At 43.8% G+C, this 18,066-nt stretch overlaps 1 protein-coding gene across 1 annotated transcript in view; it reads left to right on the forward strand.

The window, feature by feature from the left end:
• NUP153 (nucleoporin 153) overlaps nucleotides 1-18,066 on the forward strand; it is an 83,680-nt gene that overhangs the window by 41,300 nt on the left and 24,314 nt on the right. The window contains 2 exon segments of the mRNA XM_044293364.1: nucleotides 9,034-9,087; nucleotides 12,234-12,386. Of these exon segments, the coding sequence (XP_044149299.1) occupies nucleotides 9,034-9,087; nucleotides 12,234-12,386 (207 nt within the window).

The raw sequence follows: 18,066 nt of genomic DNA on the forward strand, positions 1-18,066 counted from the left end.
AATTCTAGGAACTCACCATGCCCCTCACGGAATGCCTTGGGGGTGTCTTCTTTCCAAAATGGGGTCACTTGTGGCGTAGTTATACTGCCCTGGCAATTTAGGGGCCCAAATGTGTAAGAAGTACCTTGCAATCAAAATCTGTAAAAAATGGCCTGTGAAATCCGAAAGGTGCACTTTGGAATATGCGCCCCTTTGCCCACCTTGGCTGCAAAAAAGTGTCACACATCTGGTATTGCCGTACTCAGGAGAAGTTGGGGAATGTGTTTTGGGGTGCCATTTTACATATAACCATGCTGGGTGAGAGAAATATCTTGGCAAAAGACAACTTTTCCTATTTTTTTTTATACAAAGTTGGCATTTGACCAAGATATTTTTCTCACCCAGCATGGGTATATGTAAAATGACACCCCAAAACACATTGCCCAACTTCTCCTGAGTACGGCGATACCAGATGTGTGACACTTTTTTGCAGCCTAGATGCGCAAAGGGGCCCAAATTCCTTTTAGGAGGGCATTTTTAGACATTTGGATCCCAGACTTCTTCACACTTTCGGGCCCCTAAAAAGCCAGGGCAGTATAAATACCCCACATGTGACCCCACTTTGGAAAGAAGACACCCCAAGGTATTCAATGAGGGGCCTGGCGAGTTCCTAGAAATTTTTTATTTTTTGCATAAGTTAGCGGAAATTGATTTTTTTGTTTTTTTTTCTCACAAAGTCTCACTTTCCGCTAACTTAGGACAAAAATTTCAATCTTTCATGGACTCAATATGCCCCTCAGCGAATACCTTGGGGTGTCTTCTTTCCGAAATGGGGTCACATGTGGGGTATTTATACTGCCCTGGCTTTTTAGGGGCCCTAAAGCGTGAGAAGAAGTCTGGAATATAAATGTCTAAAAATGTTTACGCATTTGGATTCCGTGAGGGGTATGGTGAGTTCATGGGAGATTTTATTTTTTGACACAAGTTAGTAGAATATGAGACTTAGTAAGAAAAAACAAAAACAAACAAAAAATTTCCGCTAACTTGTGCCAAAAAAAATGTCTGGAGCCTTACAGGGGGGGGGGGGGGGGGGTGATCAATGACAGGGGGGTAATCACCCATATAGACTCCCGGATCACCCCCCTGTCATTGATCACCCCCCTGGTAAGGCTCCATTCAGACGGCCGTATAATTTTTACGGATCCATGGATCGGATCCGCAAAACACATGCGGACGTCTGAATGGAGCCTTACAGGGGGGTTATCAATGACAGGGGGTGATCAGGGTGATCACCCCCCTGTCACTGATCACCCCCCCTGTAAGGCTCCATTCAGACATCCGCATGATTTTTTACGGATCCATGGATACATGGATCGGATCCACAAAACACATGCGGACGTCTGAATGGAGCCTTACAGGGGGGTTATCAATGACAGGGGGTGATCAGGGTGATCACCCCCCCTGTAAGGCTCCATTCAGACATCCGCATGATTTTTTACGGATCCATGGATACATGGATCGGATCCACAAAACACATGCGGACGTCTGAATGGAGCCTTACAGGGGGGTGATCAATGACAGGGGGTGATCACCCCCCTGTCACTGATCACCCCCCCTGTAAGGCTCCATTCAGACAGCCGCATGATTTTTTTACGGATCCATGGATACATGGATCGGATCCACAAAACACATGCGGACGTCTGAATGGAGCCTTACAGGGGGGTGATCAATGACAGGGGGTGATCACCCCCCTGTCACTGATCACCCCCCCTGTAAGGCTCCATTCAGACAGCCGCATGATTTTTTTACGGATCCATGGATACATGGATCGGATCCACAAAACACATGCGGACGTCTGAATGGAGCCTTACAGGGGGGTTATCAATGACAGGGGGGTGATCAGGGAGTGTATATGGGTGATCACCCGCCTGTCATTGATCACCCCCTGTAAGGCTCCATTCAGACGTACGCATGTGTTTTGCGGATCCGATCCATGTATCCATGGATCCGTAAAAATCATGCGGACGTCTGAATGGAGCCTGACAGGGGGGTGATCAATGACAGGGGGGTGATCAATGACAGGGGGGTGATCAATGACAGGGGGGTGATCAATGACAGGGGGGTGATCAATGACAGGGGGGTGATCAATGACAGGGGGGTGATCAATGACAGGGGGGTGATCAATGACAGGGGGGTGATCAATGACAGGGGGGTGATCAATGACAGGGGGGTGATCAATGACAGGGGGGTGATCAATGACAGGGGGGTGATCAATGACAGGGGGGTGATCAATGACAGGGGGGTGATCAATGACAGGGGGGTGATCAATGACAGGGGGGTGATCAATGACAGGGGGGTGATCAATGACAGGGGGGTGATCAATGACAGGGGGGTGATCAATGACAGGGGGGTGATCAATGACAGGGGGGTGATCAATGACAGGGGGGTGATCAATGACAGGGGGGTGATCAATGACAGGGGGGTGATCAATGACAGGGGGGTGATCAATGACAGGGGGGTGATCAATGACAGGGGGGTGATCAATGACAGGGGGGTGATCAATGACAGGGCGGTGATCAATGACAGGGCGGTGATCAATGACAGGGCGGTGATCAATGACAGGGCGGTGATCAATGACAGGGCGGTGATCAATGACAGGGCGGTGATCAATGACAGGGCGGTGATCAATGACAGGGCGGTGATCAGGGAGTTTATAAGGGGTTAATAAGTGACGGGGGGGGGGGGGTGTAGTGTGGTGTTTGGTGCGACTGTACTGACCTACCTGAGTCCTCTGGTGGTCGATCCTAACAAAAGGGACCACCAGAGGACCAGGTAGGAGGTATATTAGACGCTGTTATGAAAACAGCGTCTAATATACCTGTTAGGGGTTAAAAAATTCGGATCTCCAGCCTGCCAGCGAGCGATTGCCGCTGGCAGGCTGGAGATCCACTCGCTTACCTTCCGTTCCTGTGAGCGCGCGCGCCTGTGTGCGCGCGTTCACAAGAAATCTTGTGTCTCGCGAGATGATGCATATATGCGTGACTGTGCGCAGGGCTGCCACCTCCGGACTGCACATCTGCGTTAGGCGGTCCGGAGGTGGTTAAACACAGCCGCTGGATTTCTGCTATTTTAAATGGCAGAGACCGGCGGCACATGTATGCGATCAGCCATAAGGCTGATCGCATACATTTTCCCTTTCAGATGCCGTGGTCAAATGTGACGGTGGTTGAGCAGTCTGAAAGCCTCCCGCTTCCGCTCTGGTAATAGCGTTTCCCGGCTGAGATCGGGTAACCTATTACATTGCTGAAATAGACTCCGAAGCCTGCATGAGGCTTCGGGCTTTTTCTGGAATATACCAATAGACGCCACTAGATGGCAGCATTGTATTGTTATTGCAAATGAAGTGTTCAATGATGGCTATATAGTCATGAATGAACACAATGGTCAATCTAATGATTGCCAGTTATTGTCACCCAAGTTGACTTTATTTGTAAAAACTTTTTTTTACTTTTTTTAAAGTTCAAATCGCCCCCCCCTTTCCTTAAAATAAAAACTTAAATAAAAAAAAAATTTAAACATCATGGGCATCACCGTGTACGAAAATGCCCATACAATTAAAATATAACCATAGAAATGGCGTAAGGGGGGAAAAAAAATAAAAACAGCCAATTCGCTATTTTTGGTCACTTCAACTACCCAATATTTTTTTTATTTTTATAAAAAGTGATCAATAAGTCGCGCACACTTCGAATTGGTATCACTGAAACGTACAGACCGTCCTACAAAAATAAGCCCTTACACAGCCCCGTACATATAACTACAAAAAAGTTATAGGGGTCAGAATATGGTTCTAAAATTATTTTTTCCCCCCTCAGGTTTAATTTTCCTTTTTTTTTTGTATTAAAACGCAATAAATATACAACTGTGGTTTTGTTCTAACTGTACTGATCTGGAGAATGAAGATAAAAGGTCAATTTTACCGCATAGTGTACAGTGTGGAAAAAAAAAATATAATATCACAATTGCGTTTTTTCCCAATTCTACCCCATGTATTATTTTTATTTATAAAACAATACCAGATTTACCAAAAATTCTAAATTTAGCAAATTTCAATTTCTCTACTTTTATAATAGATAGTAATGCCTCCAAAAATAGTTATTTCACTATCCTCATATGTTTACTTGACGTTTGGATAATTTAGAAAATTAGATTTAATTTTTTTGGGAGTTAGAAGGTTTAGAAGCAAATCCTAACATTTTTAAGAACATTTCCAAACCCCAATTTTTTCAGGACCAGTTCAGTTATGGAGTCACTTTCTGGGTCTTACATATTAGAAACCACCCATTTTAGAAACTACACCCCTCAAGCTATTCAAAATGGATTTGACAAACTTTGTTAACCCTTTAGGTGCCCCGCGAGAATTAAATGAAGATGGGAATGAAATTTCAATATTTCACATTTTGCAGTTTTAAAATTGTACTTTTTTTTTTTCTGCAACACATCGAGGGTTAACAGCCAACAAACAAAAAATCTAAATCTATTAACCTGAATCTGGAGTTTACAGAAACAACCCATGTGTGCTCAAAAACTGATGTATGGGTGCACGGCAGGCTTCAGAGTGGAAGAAGCACCATAAGGCTTTTGGAGAGCGGATTTAGCTGGAATGGTAATTGGAAGCTATGTCGCATGTGAAGACACTCCAAAAAGTGACCCCATTCCTGAAACTACTCCCCTCAAGGAATATTTCAGTGAGTAGTGAGCACTTAGAATCCATCAGGCGTTTCACAGAATTGGGAAACGATTGGCTGTGAAAATTAAAAATGACTTAATACTTCATGGATGTGTGGTAGATTCTGAAACACCTCCTGCATCTACAGGCCAGGTTTTTCAGGGCAGGTTTCACAGTGGTAAACGGTGTCTTTCCTTATCCCCCTTTTGGAACACACCCTGCATCTTTTTTTGTGTCCGTCCCTTCCTTGCTGTCTGGGGGACTTGACCTTGAAAATGTTGCACTGGAGTACTGGGACCCTCCGCGGCCTGCGTTTGAAAAATTAGGGCCTCGATTTACCACTTCTTGGAACTGAAGGAAAGTTCAATTGTGGCCTGCATGAAATGGCACGTACGCATTGCACGTTGCCATCTGTACAATGTGTATGGCCAGCTTTTTGTACCACACTTTTTTTTTCGTGTGACACTGTAGGTCTTCATAAGTTGACCTGCAAGATCCACCCCTCCCGTGTGCCTGTTGTAGTCCAGGATGCAAACTGGTTTGGGGTAGTGGTTGTGGTACCATGTACAGGCGCAGGGGAGCTGGCATTAGTGTGAATGCTAGTCTTGTTAGTGTGAACGTCCCTCTTGTCCTTGTACTTAACCACCAGCATGTTATCATGGAGGAGAGCCCTACTTTCACCCGTTCTCAGTGGTTGCCCTACCAGGGATCTAGGGAGGCCTCTCAGGTTTTTGCACGCTGTGCTGCAAGCCACGGTACCTCTGGCAGTTAGGGACCTGAATAGGCGTATGCTGGTATAATAGTTATACACATAGAGGTGGTAACCCTTATCCAGCAGTTGGTGCAGTAACTCCCACACAATCTTCCCACTAACTCCTAGGATGGGGGGGGCGTTCTGGGGGTTCTATCCGGGAATCTCTCCCTTCATAAACGCGGAATTTGTAGGTGTACCTGGAGCTGCTTTTTTATGCCATACCTTGCCGGTTTGCTAGGCAGGTATTGGCGGAATCTAACCCTCCCTTTGAACAGTAATAGGGACTCATCTACACATACATTTTTAATGTGGTTGTACACCTCAGCAAACTTGGTGCTGAAGTGGTCAATGACAGGTGTAACTTTGAACAGATGGTCAAATGTTGGGTCGTTTTGGGGTGGGCACTGTGTATTGTCATTGTAGTGTAGGAATTTCCAAATTGAATCAAATTGCTTCCGGTTCATGGTCTGACTGTAAATTGGAGTCTGGTAGAAAATATCAGAACTCCAATATTGCCTAACATTTTGGCTACTTTACTACGCCCATATGCAGCACTAGTCCCCAAAACATCTTCATCTCTGCTGCATCTACTGGGGTCCAACCTAGGGGTCTAGCATATGGCGAAGTAGGGTTCTGGGAAATAAATTGCCGGGCATATATATATTTGTTTGGGTCACCATCAAATTTATAAAATCTTCTGAGAATTTTTTTTTTTTGTAAAAATTAATTTCTGTTTCTAGTGCAGTCAATTTGGATTCAAGAGTTTCCCACAAACTCTGGAATTTTGGGGCTGATAATTGTCAGGGGGTGGGGTTCATAAGGGTTCACTCTGGGGGGCTGCTACCCTGGGGCGCTTTCTAGACGGTCCCTCATCAGCGGATGATGGGGTAGAGGAATAGAGGAAAGTGGCATCCTCTTTTCCTCACTGTATTGAAAGCAAGCATTGCGTATGCCTCTTCAGCGGAGTATACACGTTGGGATGGACAGGCAGTTTTTACTTTATTGGGGTGTGATGTTTGAAACATGTAAACCTTTATTTAGTGTGGGGTGTGTATTTAGTGTTTTCACACGTGAAGGGGCTTGTAATAAATTTGAAGTTAAATTTTGGACAGTCTTTTCTGGAAAAACAAACTAACACAATCCGTAATGGACACTACTAATTGGTGCTCAGTGGTTGCAAAATGCTCGTATGCAGATGGTGTGTTCGTGCAAAAACCTAAACTCACACTAGCAAACTTATAAATAATCCCCAGGTGCTGATCAGGCAGGTACGCATTGAACAGCACTTGGTGGTCACAGCTCGCACGCAGAAAGTGTTGCAGAGCTGGAAAATGGTAAAAAAAAAAAAAAAAAAAAAAAAAAAAAGGGCCAAAAAAAAGTGTACGGACCAAATGGCGTCCGTAAAAAAAGTCGGGGGGAGGGGGACAGACAGACAGGGATAATGGGTGGTTTAGGGATCTGGAACAGCTGCAAATGGAAAAAAAAAAATCTGTGCAGCTATTCCAGATGGTGTTCTTCCTTATTTTCAGCAGGAAAGGGGTTAAATTGCTGTGGTGTGCACCACAAGTCCCAGCAAGCCAACAAGCGGCACAGAACCTCTCTGCATGCAGTCACCAGCTAGAATGGCTGCATGCAGGGAAGTTCTGCCTCTTCCTGTGCAGCTATAGCGCTGCCATTGGCTGGAGTGGTGTTCCAGCCAATAGCAGCACTGGCAGGGAACCCAAAGCACTGGTGTCCCCTGCCTCACCTCAGCACCTGCCACCTCCCCCTGACCTCCTCCCGATGCCTCTGACCGCTTCCTGCACTGCGATGTGCTGGTCTCATTGATCGGCCAATCGCAACGCTTGGAGCTGCAGGGCGGTGGTGCATCACGGTCGTGTGCATGAGCCCTTTTTCTGAGCTTGGCACACAAGTTTGTGTTCTAGTAAGGCATGGCGGGATAGTTAATATACTGCTTGAGGTAAGGGTTTCTCTAGAGCAGGGATGCCCAACCTCCAGCTGTTGCAAAACTACAATTCCCAGCATGCCCGAATAGCTGTAGGCTGTCCAAGCATACTGGGACTTGTAGTTTTATTACAGCTGGAGGGCCGCAGGTTGGGCATCCCTGCTCTGGAGACGTTTGCTTTTTCTTTTGTTTGCACATCTGATATAGGTTAGAGGTGTTGGCCCATCTCAGAGATCTATGGCAATTTGGTAGGCTATACCATCAATGTCGGGTTGCAGGTCCTGCTGTTATCTAGAAAATAGGGCCCCCCCATTAATTGTTATGAGTTCTTTGACAAGCTTGTGTGGCTGTTTTCTGAGGTCTTATAAGTGAATGAAAATCGTACTGTGTAAGCTCCGCCATCAGTCCATTCACTGCTATGGGACAGCTGGAACTCCTATAATGGTGAACAGAGGGCGGGCTGCTGCTCTGTGCTCATTTCAGGGGGCCTGTTACCTCTGGGACCCACACTTATCTGACATTGGCATTTTCTAGAGATATGCCATCAATGTTCCATATGGGAATACCCCTTTAATATTGTTATAGTAACGGGACGTTGGGGATGAGGTTAAAATATTAGTGGTACTGAACTTAATTCAGAATGACCTTCCAGTGGAGGTTTGTCTTAAAGGACACGGAGGATAGGCTTTCCTGCTCGCCGTCAGCAATGCAGCGGTGAGCAATATAATTGCAATTCCTTCATCCCATTCACTTGAAAAAAATATATATTGAAGTATTTTACTGAAGGCCTCTGTGTGCGATAACGCAGCAGACTGCTCAATGCCATATCGGAGAGGAAAACGAAGTATACTTTGGAATTAATACATTACACTTGGGTGAATGCCTGTGGGTACAGATACTTCAAGAGGCGTGTAAAAATTGCCGTAGGCCTCTTGCACACGTTTGCGTTCCGTACGCGGAACCATTCATTTCAATGGGTCCGCAAAAAAAACTGAATGTGCCTTCCGTTTCAGTTTTGTTCAAAGATAGAACATGTCCTATTATTGTCTGTATAACGGACAAGGATATTGCTGTTCTAACAGGGGCTAGGTGTTCTGTTCAGCAAAATACTGAAAAAGCCATACGGTTGTGTGCCTTAGTAGGAATTTACCTGGTTGTCTGGCACTAGTTATTGAAATCGGCCTTCCCGCCTCCTTGGCACTGTGCTCAGTATCGCTCCTGCACTTTTCTGAGATGGCGGCTTTATTTGGATATCACTGTTTTCACACGTTTGTAATAAGTCTTGTGAAATCTGGTCTGCAAACCTCTATCTATACAATTGTGATAACCCTGGTCCTGGAACATTAGACCCACTTCTCTAGTTAAGAGTGATAATGTGACTAAATATTATCTGGAAGAGGGTTTCTAATGATATACTTTGACACATAAATGGGTTTTTCCGGCTTAAAAAAAACTTTTACTCCCCTTTTTAAAACCCCAACATGGAACAGTCAGTATGTGAGTGACCTCTAAGCTTGAAATTAACTGTAAAGACTGAAATGTAGTCGCTCTTTTCTATGTTGTTGAAATGCTACTTTGACTACAGTCCTCGAATGTTAACTTTTTAAAATTGTGTGTTTTCTGTAGACTCCGGACAGAAGTGTCGTCGATGTTGCAGATGGTTTATCTAAAAGGAAAAGGGTAAGGAATGGAGGATGATTTTTAAGCTATTTTGAGTCTCTCAGGAAAATGAATTGTGTCTTTTTTTTTTTTTTTGGGTGGTGGTAGGGTGCAGACTAGAGATGAGTGAATTTCCGGTTATGAAATTTGTTCACGCTTTTTTATTTATTTTTATTTTACTGGTAAAAGGTGAACTGCGTTATGGATTCCGTTACCACGGACCATAACGCAGTTCTATGACGGAATGCCTTTTAGAGGCATTTCATTATAATAGAAGTCTATGCGCTGCAAAACGGATCCGTCCAGTTTCCGTTATGCAGGGGAGTCCTCCTGCATAACGGAAACGGGACGGATCCGTTATGCAGCCCTCTAAAGGCATTTCGTTATGCATTCCTTCATAGAATTTTGCTGGCTTGTCCATTTCCGTAAGCCCCATAGAAGTGGATGGAGCAGTGGCCACTCCCCCTTGCTTATTTGTGGTCCTGTAGTACTGAGGTGTTGCTTAATTTGTGGCCTCCCCCCATCAGCGGTCTAAGCAGCAGCGACATCCTGTGTACTGCTGAAGCCAATCACTGGCCTCAGCTGTGTATGGCCCAAGACAGCTGCTCTTCATCAGAGTCTATGGAGAAGGAGGGGGGGAAGGATCTGCAGTTAGACACACAAGCACTGGTTCCATTAAGTGGTTTAGGCTAGATCTACACAGCAACATTTTGTCGCGCAACAAAATTTCCTAATGGTAGTCTATAGTGTCGCACTGCGACGCGGCAGTTGGAGAAAATCCATTCAGGATGGATTTTTCTGCGACTGTCGCGTTGCAGTATGTTGCAGTGCGACACCATAGACTACCATTATTAAAATTGTCACGCGACATTGGTGCGACAAATGTTGTCGTGTAGACCTAGCCTCAGTCTTACCTCAGTGCTGGATACATGACTACATTTCTCAGTGCTTCATTATGTCCACCATGCAATTGCTGCTTGTGAGTGTGAGACGGGAGAGTAAGATCTCTTCTGAGTGTGCTCTGTATGGGAGACCAACTGGACCCCATTATAGTCACTGATGTCTGTTCAGCTCCATCTGTCTTTGTGTTGAATCCAGCACGTCTTTTATTTTCATTGCTATGCTCCTCTAATAGAGCAGAACACAGAATTGAATAGCGCACATGTAAATTAGCCTAATCGGTTGTCTTACAAGGCTATGCAGTGTTGTAAGGTCGTGAATTAAATTCCGACTATTGGAGTGTTCTTCTGAGAGCATTTTGATTGTAGAGCATAATTAGCATGCCTTTTACCAGGTAGTTCAATATATTGCATAGACTTTTAGGCTAAATGTGATCAAAGACTAATCCTTTCAGATTGCTGCCAATGCAATACTCGGTTTATTGGCTCTTTACACCAGTGTGGCCCTCTGTTCTGGCTCATAGGTGTTCTACATGTGTCCATATATCTGATTACAATAGATTATCCTCTAAAGGGGTTGTCCCATCTAGGACATTGGGGTCATATCACTAGGATATGCCCCTGATATCTTATAGGTGCCGATCCTGCACCTATTCTTGGAACAGAGCCTTCAAAGTGCTGGAGGGGGTGTGCCACGCATGTGCAGTTGCTCTCCGTTAATTTCTATGGTAGTTCAGAAAATCTCCAAGGACGGGCTTATCTATTTCCGTAAGCCCCATAGAAGTGGCTGGAGCAGTGGCCACGCTGGTGCAGTGCACTTCAAATTCATTTCAATGCGACTTACGAAAATAGCCACGCGCACCTGCGTGGTGTGTACTCCGGCACCTTGCGGGCTCCGTTCTCGCCCCTGGACGAAGGCTCGCTGAAACGCGCATTGGGGTACTGACATCCCGTAACGCAGGTCCTGTCATCAGTGGGTGAGTCTCTTGCATTCATATACTGTGCAGCTTTGTAGCCTATATTTAGGACATCTGGTCACTCCATATCCCTTAGGGATTTAGACGGTATATATATATATATATATATATATATATATATATATATATATATATATATATATATATATTTATATATTAGCCTCAGGTGTTTTACACTATGTGTCTCACATAAGGACTCTTGCATCGTGGTTAGTATTGCTAACTGTTGTCCCTTTCATGTCATCCACCATTGAGGGCTCACCTTTTATAATGTAACCGATGAATTTTTGATTGTACATGCATTTACTTGGATTTAGTGACCTGTAGGTTGCTGGGATGGTGGATTTTCTCTGTTCCCTACCCTCCTTTTTAATGGTATTATATACATTATTTATTATGTAACAATAAAGTACTTTTTTCATAAATTGGATGTTTGAGCTTTAGTTTTTCTAGTTTTTGGCCTCATTTAGTGAGGTCTTCCTGGTTACATGTATGCTGGGGAGTCCCTATGTATAGCTACAATACTCTTAGTTCATTGGTTACTTTTTTGGCAGGGACACCCATGGTTGAATCTATTTTTTTAATGGACTTCGTTCTAAGGATAGTTGCGGGTTCCAGAGGGGGGGACCCACACCTGTAAGACATTGGGAGTATGTCATAGTGATTTGACCCCAGTGTCCCAGAAGGGACAACCCCTTCAAAGCTATTGGGGGAGAGTTATCAAAGTGATATAAAGTAGAACTGTCTTAGTTGCCCATAGCAACCAATCAGATTCCACCTTTCACGGCTCCTTTGAAAATTAAAAGGTGGAATCTGGTTGCTATGGGCAACTAAGCCAGTTCTACTTTACATCGCTTTGATAAATCTCCCCCATTATCTTCACTAATGTTTAGTCCATCTTCTACATATCTTTGAGATACGGTAGTTTGTGTGTATTCAAAATGGAAGAAAGATTTCCAGTAAAACATTACAGGAGCTGTGAGCCGTCTGAGACGGTGATTTGTTCGAGCACATGCGGATGTCACGGCAGTTGTTTAGGACATGGCTTGTACTTGCAGCTGTCGCTGAGAAAAATCGTCCATTCATGAGGTTTGAATGGCTGCTCATGTTCTGTAAATGATGCCTTGTGTGTCTTCTAGTGAGTATTAAAAATGCAGCTCTCCTGTGTCCATCAGAGGATTGGAGTGGGAATTACTGTTCATCAGACATTGAGCCTTTATACTTTGAATGCACTGACTTATGGAAATGACTTATGATCTGTGGTTAATAGATGGTTTTTCACATATTTTAGGTGGAAGCCTCCTACCCTCCAGTCAAGAAGCTTGTGACGCCTAAATCCGTTTCTGTCTCTTCAAATGCATCTTTGTACATCAAACCTTCACTAACGCCATCGTCTGTAACAAATGCAAGTTCTCGCAGGACACAAGGAATTGACAGGCACAGGGTGAGTGATTCATGGTCTGCCAGTGCCCTCCATGTCTAGCTGGAAGTCTGGTTGACTTGCCAAATTATGTTCCTGTAACTTTTAAGGTCCTTAGTTGTTAAACCTCCCGGCCAAGAATAGGTAATCAGTTTTTAAATCTTGGAAAACCCCTTTTAATTTAGCGACAATTAATTCTCCACTTGTAACTCAGAATTTGTGATTCCAAATTAGGGATCGACCGATATAGATTAATTAGGGCCGATACCGTTAATTTGTGAACTTTCAGGCCGATAATTTATATCTATATTCTGGGAATTGTTATTTTTGAAAGAAAAAAATAAATAAAATATATATATATATATATATAAGTTCCTACACAAATCTGCTGAAAATTAATGTTTATTGTTAACGTGTAGTTTTTTTGGTAAATCTTTCTTTTTCATTTATACTTAATATTTTGGTTTTTTATTTTTGTAACTTTTTTTTTGCGCCACCAATGCTTAATACTGGGGGGGGGGGGGGACACTGCGCCACCAATGAAGATTAATCTCCCATTTATTCATATACAGGAGGCGGGAGCTGGCTGCAGAATCGCATAGCCGGCTCCCGACCTCTATGAGCAGTAGCTGCGATCCGTGGCACCTGAGGGGTTAACTACTGCAGATTGCAGCTACTGCTCATAGAGGTCGGGAGCCGGCTATGTGATCCTGCAGCCAGCTCCCGCCTCCTGTATATAAATAAATGAGAGATTAATCTTCATTGGTGGCGCAGTGGCCACAGCACCTCCCCTCCTTGTCCCCTGTCCTTTCATTGGCAGCAGCAGCACAGGGGGAGGAGACACTGCTTCCTTCTCCCCTGTGCTGCTGCTAAGGGGAACACTGATAGCGCTGTAAGCAGCGCGATCTGTGTTCCCCATACGCTATCAGAATATCGGCAAAATAGATGCCGATGGCGGTCAAAATTCGAAATATCGGCCAAACCGATAATCGGTCGATCCCTATTCCAAATTATATAGCTCTTCTGTGCTAGAAACTATTCATACTTTATTTTTTATGTATGACTTTTACATTGTGTACCCCTGCTGGCCCATCATGATCTCTGGAGCACTTAACTGCCCTCCTGCTCCTTGTTCCTAGCGGCCCACGCCTACCGGTGTCTCTGCTCCTTCGGGGCATACTGGGCTGGCAGCGTAGAGCTACTCTATCCAATGTATGCCTCTTCACCCCTGCGTTGCCTCTCCCTGCCCATAGGCTGTGTATAGCCATAGGTTGTTGAAAAAATGAAGGTGCAAGCTCTTTAACCCCTTAAGGACACAGGGCGTACAGGTACGCCCTTGTGCCCTGGTACTTAAGGACACAGGGCGTACATGTACGCCCTGTGCATTTTCGATCACTGCCGTGCGGCTGGCAGTGATCGGAACCCGGTGCCTGCTCAAATCATTGAGCAGGCACCTAGGCTAAATGCGCGGGGGGGTCCCGTGACCCCCCCCATGTCGGCGATTGCGGCAAACCGCAGGTCAATTCAGACCTGCGGTTTGCTGCGATTTCTGCAGTTTCTGATCCCCGTGGTCCCTGACCGCGGGGATCAGAAACTTTAGGATTAAAACTTTTTTCCAGTATCCCTCCCCCCTGCACCCCTGAGTTATTTGAGCACGGTGGGAGGTGCAGGGGGAGGGTTGCGGGAGGCGGGATCGCGATCCGCCTCCCATTGCGTGATCGTTGGCGTCTAGTGGGTATACCAGGGTGCCAGCACATTGCTGGCATCCTGGTATAAACGGCTGACATCGGTGATGCGATGTCAGCCGTTTAACCCTTTCCATACAGCGGTCCGTACGGACCGCTGTATGGAAAAGGTTAACAGCTCAGGGAGCTCCCTCCCTCTCCCATCGGGGGGCTGCTGTGCCTTTGCAGCCCCCCGAATGGAGAGGGAGAGAGCTTCCAGGCAGCCCCCCCAGAGCCCCGTCCTTACCCTTCCCCGTCTGCGCAGTTCTGACCACTACTGAGCAGACGGGGAAGGTTCCCATGGCAACAGGACGCCTTCTCAGGCGTCCTGCTGTCCATGGTTCTGAACAGATCTGTGCTGAAAGCATAGATCTGTTCAGACAAAGTGTAAGTAAAATACAGTACAGTACAATATATATTGTACTGTACTGTATTATGCAGACATCAGACCCACTGGATCTTCAAGAACCAAGTGGGTCTGTGTCAAAAAAAAAGTGAAAATAAAGTAAAAATCAAAAAACACATTTATCACTGATTAAAAATGAAAAAAATAAAATTCCCTACACATGTTTGGTATCGCCGCGTCCGTAACGACCTGATCTATAAAACGGTAATGTTACTTTACCCGAACGGTGAACGCCATAAAAATAAAAAATTAAAAACTATGATGAAATTGGAATTTTGCCCACCTTACTTCCCAAAAAAGGTAATAAGTGATCAAAAGTCGCATGTACGCCAAAATTGTAACAATCAAACCGTTATCTCATCCCGCAAAAATCATACCCTACCCAAGATAATCGCCCAAAAACTGAAAAAGTTATGGCTCTTAGACTATGGAAACACTAAAACATGATTATTTTGTTTCAAAAATGAAATCATTGTGTAAAACTTGCATAAATAAAAAAAAAGTATACATATTGGGTATCGCCGCGTCCGTATTGACCGCCTCTATAAAAATATCACATGACCTAACCCCTCAGATGACCACCGTAAAAAAATAAAAATAAAAACGGTGTAAAAAAAGCCTTTTTTTCATCTTCCGTCACAAAAAGTGTAATGGCAAGCAATCAGTCATGTGCACCCCAAAATAGTGCCAATCAAACCGTCATGTCATCCCACAAAAAATGAGACCCTACTTAAGATAATCACCCAAAAATTGAAAAAACAATGGCTCTTAGACTATGGAGACACTAAAACATTTTTTTTGTTTTAAAAATGAAATTATTGTGTAAAACTTACATAAATTAATTTTTTTTTTATACATATTGGGTATCACCGCGTCCGTGACAACCTGCTCTATAAAATTACCACATGATCTAACCTGTCAGATGAATGGTGTAAATAACAAAAAAAACGGTGCCAAAAAAACAATTTCTTGTTACCTTGCCGCACAAAAAATATAATATAGAGCAACCAAAAATCATATGTACCCTAGACTTGTACCAACAAAACTGTTCCGTAGTTTCCGTAGTTTCTAAAATGGGGTCACTTTTTTTGGAGTTTCTACTCTAGGGGTGCATCAGGGGGCCTTCAAATGGGACATGGTGTCAAAAAAACCAGTCCAGCAAAATCTGCCTTCCAAAAACCGTATGGCATTCCTTTCCTTCTGCACCCTGCCATGTGACCGTACAGCGGTTTACGACCACATATGAGGTGTTTCTGTAAATTACTGAATCAGGGCCATAAATAATGAGTTTTGTTTGGCTGTTAACCCTTGCTTTGTAACTGGAAAAAAAATATTAAAATGGAAAATCTGCCAAAAAAGTGAAATTTTGAAATTGTATCTCTATTTTCCATAAAATTTTGTGCAACACCTAAAGGGTTAACAAAGTTTGTAAAATCAGTTTTGAATACCTTGAGGGGGTGTAGTTTCTTAGATGGGGTAACTTTTATGGAGTTTCTACTCTAGGGGTGCATCAGGGGGGCTTCAAATAGGACATGGTGTCAAAAAACCAGTCCAGCAAAACATGCCTTCCAAAAACCAAACGGCGCACCTTTCACTCTACGCCCCGCTGTGTGGCCGTACAGTAGTTTACGGCCAAATATGGGGTGTTTCTGTAAACGGCAGAGTCAGGGCAATAAAGATACAGTCTTGTCTGGCTGTTAACCCTTGCTTTGTTAGTGGAAAAAATTGGTTAAAATGGAAAATTAGGCAATAAAATGAAATTCTCAAATTTCATCCCCATTTGCCAATAACTCTTGTGCAACACCTAAAGGTAAAGTTTGTAAAATCAGTTTTGAATACCTTGAGGGGTGTAGTTTATAGAATGGGGTCATTTTTGGGTGGTTTCTATTATGTAAGCCTCGCAAAGTGACTTCAGAGCTGTAGTGGTCCCTAAAAATTGGGTTTTTGTAAATTTCTGAAAAATTTCAACATTTGCTTCTAAACTTCTAAGCCTTGTAACATCCCCAAAAAATAAAATATCATTCCCAAAATAATTCAAACATGAAGTAGACATATGGGGAATGTAAAGTCATCACAATTTTTAGGGGTATTACTATGTATTACAGAAGTAGAGAAACTGAAACTTTGAAATTTGCTAATTTTTCCCAATTTTTGGTAACTTTGACATTTTTTTTTATGCAAAAAAAAAAATTTTTTTTTAACTTTATTTTACCAGTGTCATGAAGTACAATATGTGACGAAAAAACAATCTCAGAATGGCCTGGATAAGTCAAAGCGTTTTAAAGTTATCACCACTTAAAGTGACACTGGTCAGATTTGCAAAAAATGGCCTGGTCCTAAGGTGTAATAAGGCTGTGTCCCTAAGGGGTTAAGGAACCAATGGCTATCCATTCCAGGGTTTTAAATTGCTTTCCCCATGTGGGAAGGTACCGGAGCAACAGTTTACCTAGCTTGCTAGGCCTGCTAAGGTGTAGTCATAAACTTTCTACTTATGCTTGACCCTCTGCTGCCTGACCTGAGTTCTTCCTGGATTTCTGACCTTTAGCCTGTTACCAGATTGTACAAACCGTGACTTCTGCGTGTCCCTGACTACAGTTCTGCCTGATCCCTCAGGGCTCCACTTTTTTTTTTTTTATACCGCAGCTATATGTCTGCTATGTAGAGGTGCCATTGGCTTGGCAGGACAGAATAGGCATTGAGGGTTAAGATCCATCAAAACTGACATACCCATATGCCAGTCTTGATCTCCCTGCATTAGTGAGTTGAGCTTAATTTGTTAAGAAGCAGGTGCCTTTCCTGCCGTGTGTTAGAAACTGAAGTGTACACCAGCTATTTTTTTTTTTTATTTTCATTGTAAATAAAGCTTGTCTTTTCATAGGGGTTTGACACTTTTTCTTAATTATGCCACCGATCACCCAATGAACAAGCAAAATGTTTGCTCATTGGGTCATCCTGTCGCTCGTGCAGGCACCGCAGATTGTGCTGTCTAAACTGCAATCTGCTGCTCAGAAGCCATGATTCTGTATGAGGAGGAGGGATTGCAATTAGAGGTGAGTGAATTTCATGTTATGAAATTCGTTCACGCTCCGTTTGGTGGTATAGAAGCAGAATTGCATTATGGATTCAGTTACCACGGACCATCACACAATTCTATGATGAAATGCCTTTAGACTTAGAGGCATTGCGGTATTCATTCCATCATAATAGAAGTCTATGGCCTGCACAACGGATCCGTCACGTTATGCAGGAGAGGACTCCCCTGCATAACGGAAACGGGACTGATCAGTTTTGCAGCCCATAGACTTCTATTATGACGGAATGAATAACGCAATGCCTCTAAGTCTAAAGGCGCTCCGTCATATAATTGTGTGATGGTCCGTGGTAACGGAATCCATAACTCAATTCTGCTTTTATACCACCAAAGGAAGCGTGAAAGAATTTCAAAATATGAAATTCGCTCATCTCTAATTGCAATAGCGATCCCTCGTCCTCATACAATGATGAGGATCACTGCATGTAAATGCGCGGTCTCCTTCACTGAGCGAGCAGCCGACTGTTGGGAAGGAACACTTCC

Source organism: Bufo gargarizans, chromosome 5 (genome assembly GCF_014858855.1).
Source record: "Bufo gargarizans isolate SCDJY-AF-19 chromosome 5, ASM1485885v1, whole genome shotgun sequence".
NCBI classification, from domain to species: domain Eukaryota; kingdom Metazoa; phylum Chordata; class Amphibia; order Anura; family Bufonidae; genus Bufo; species Bufo gargarizans.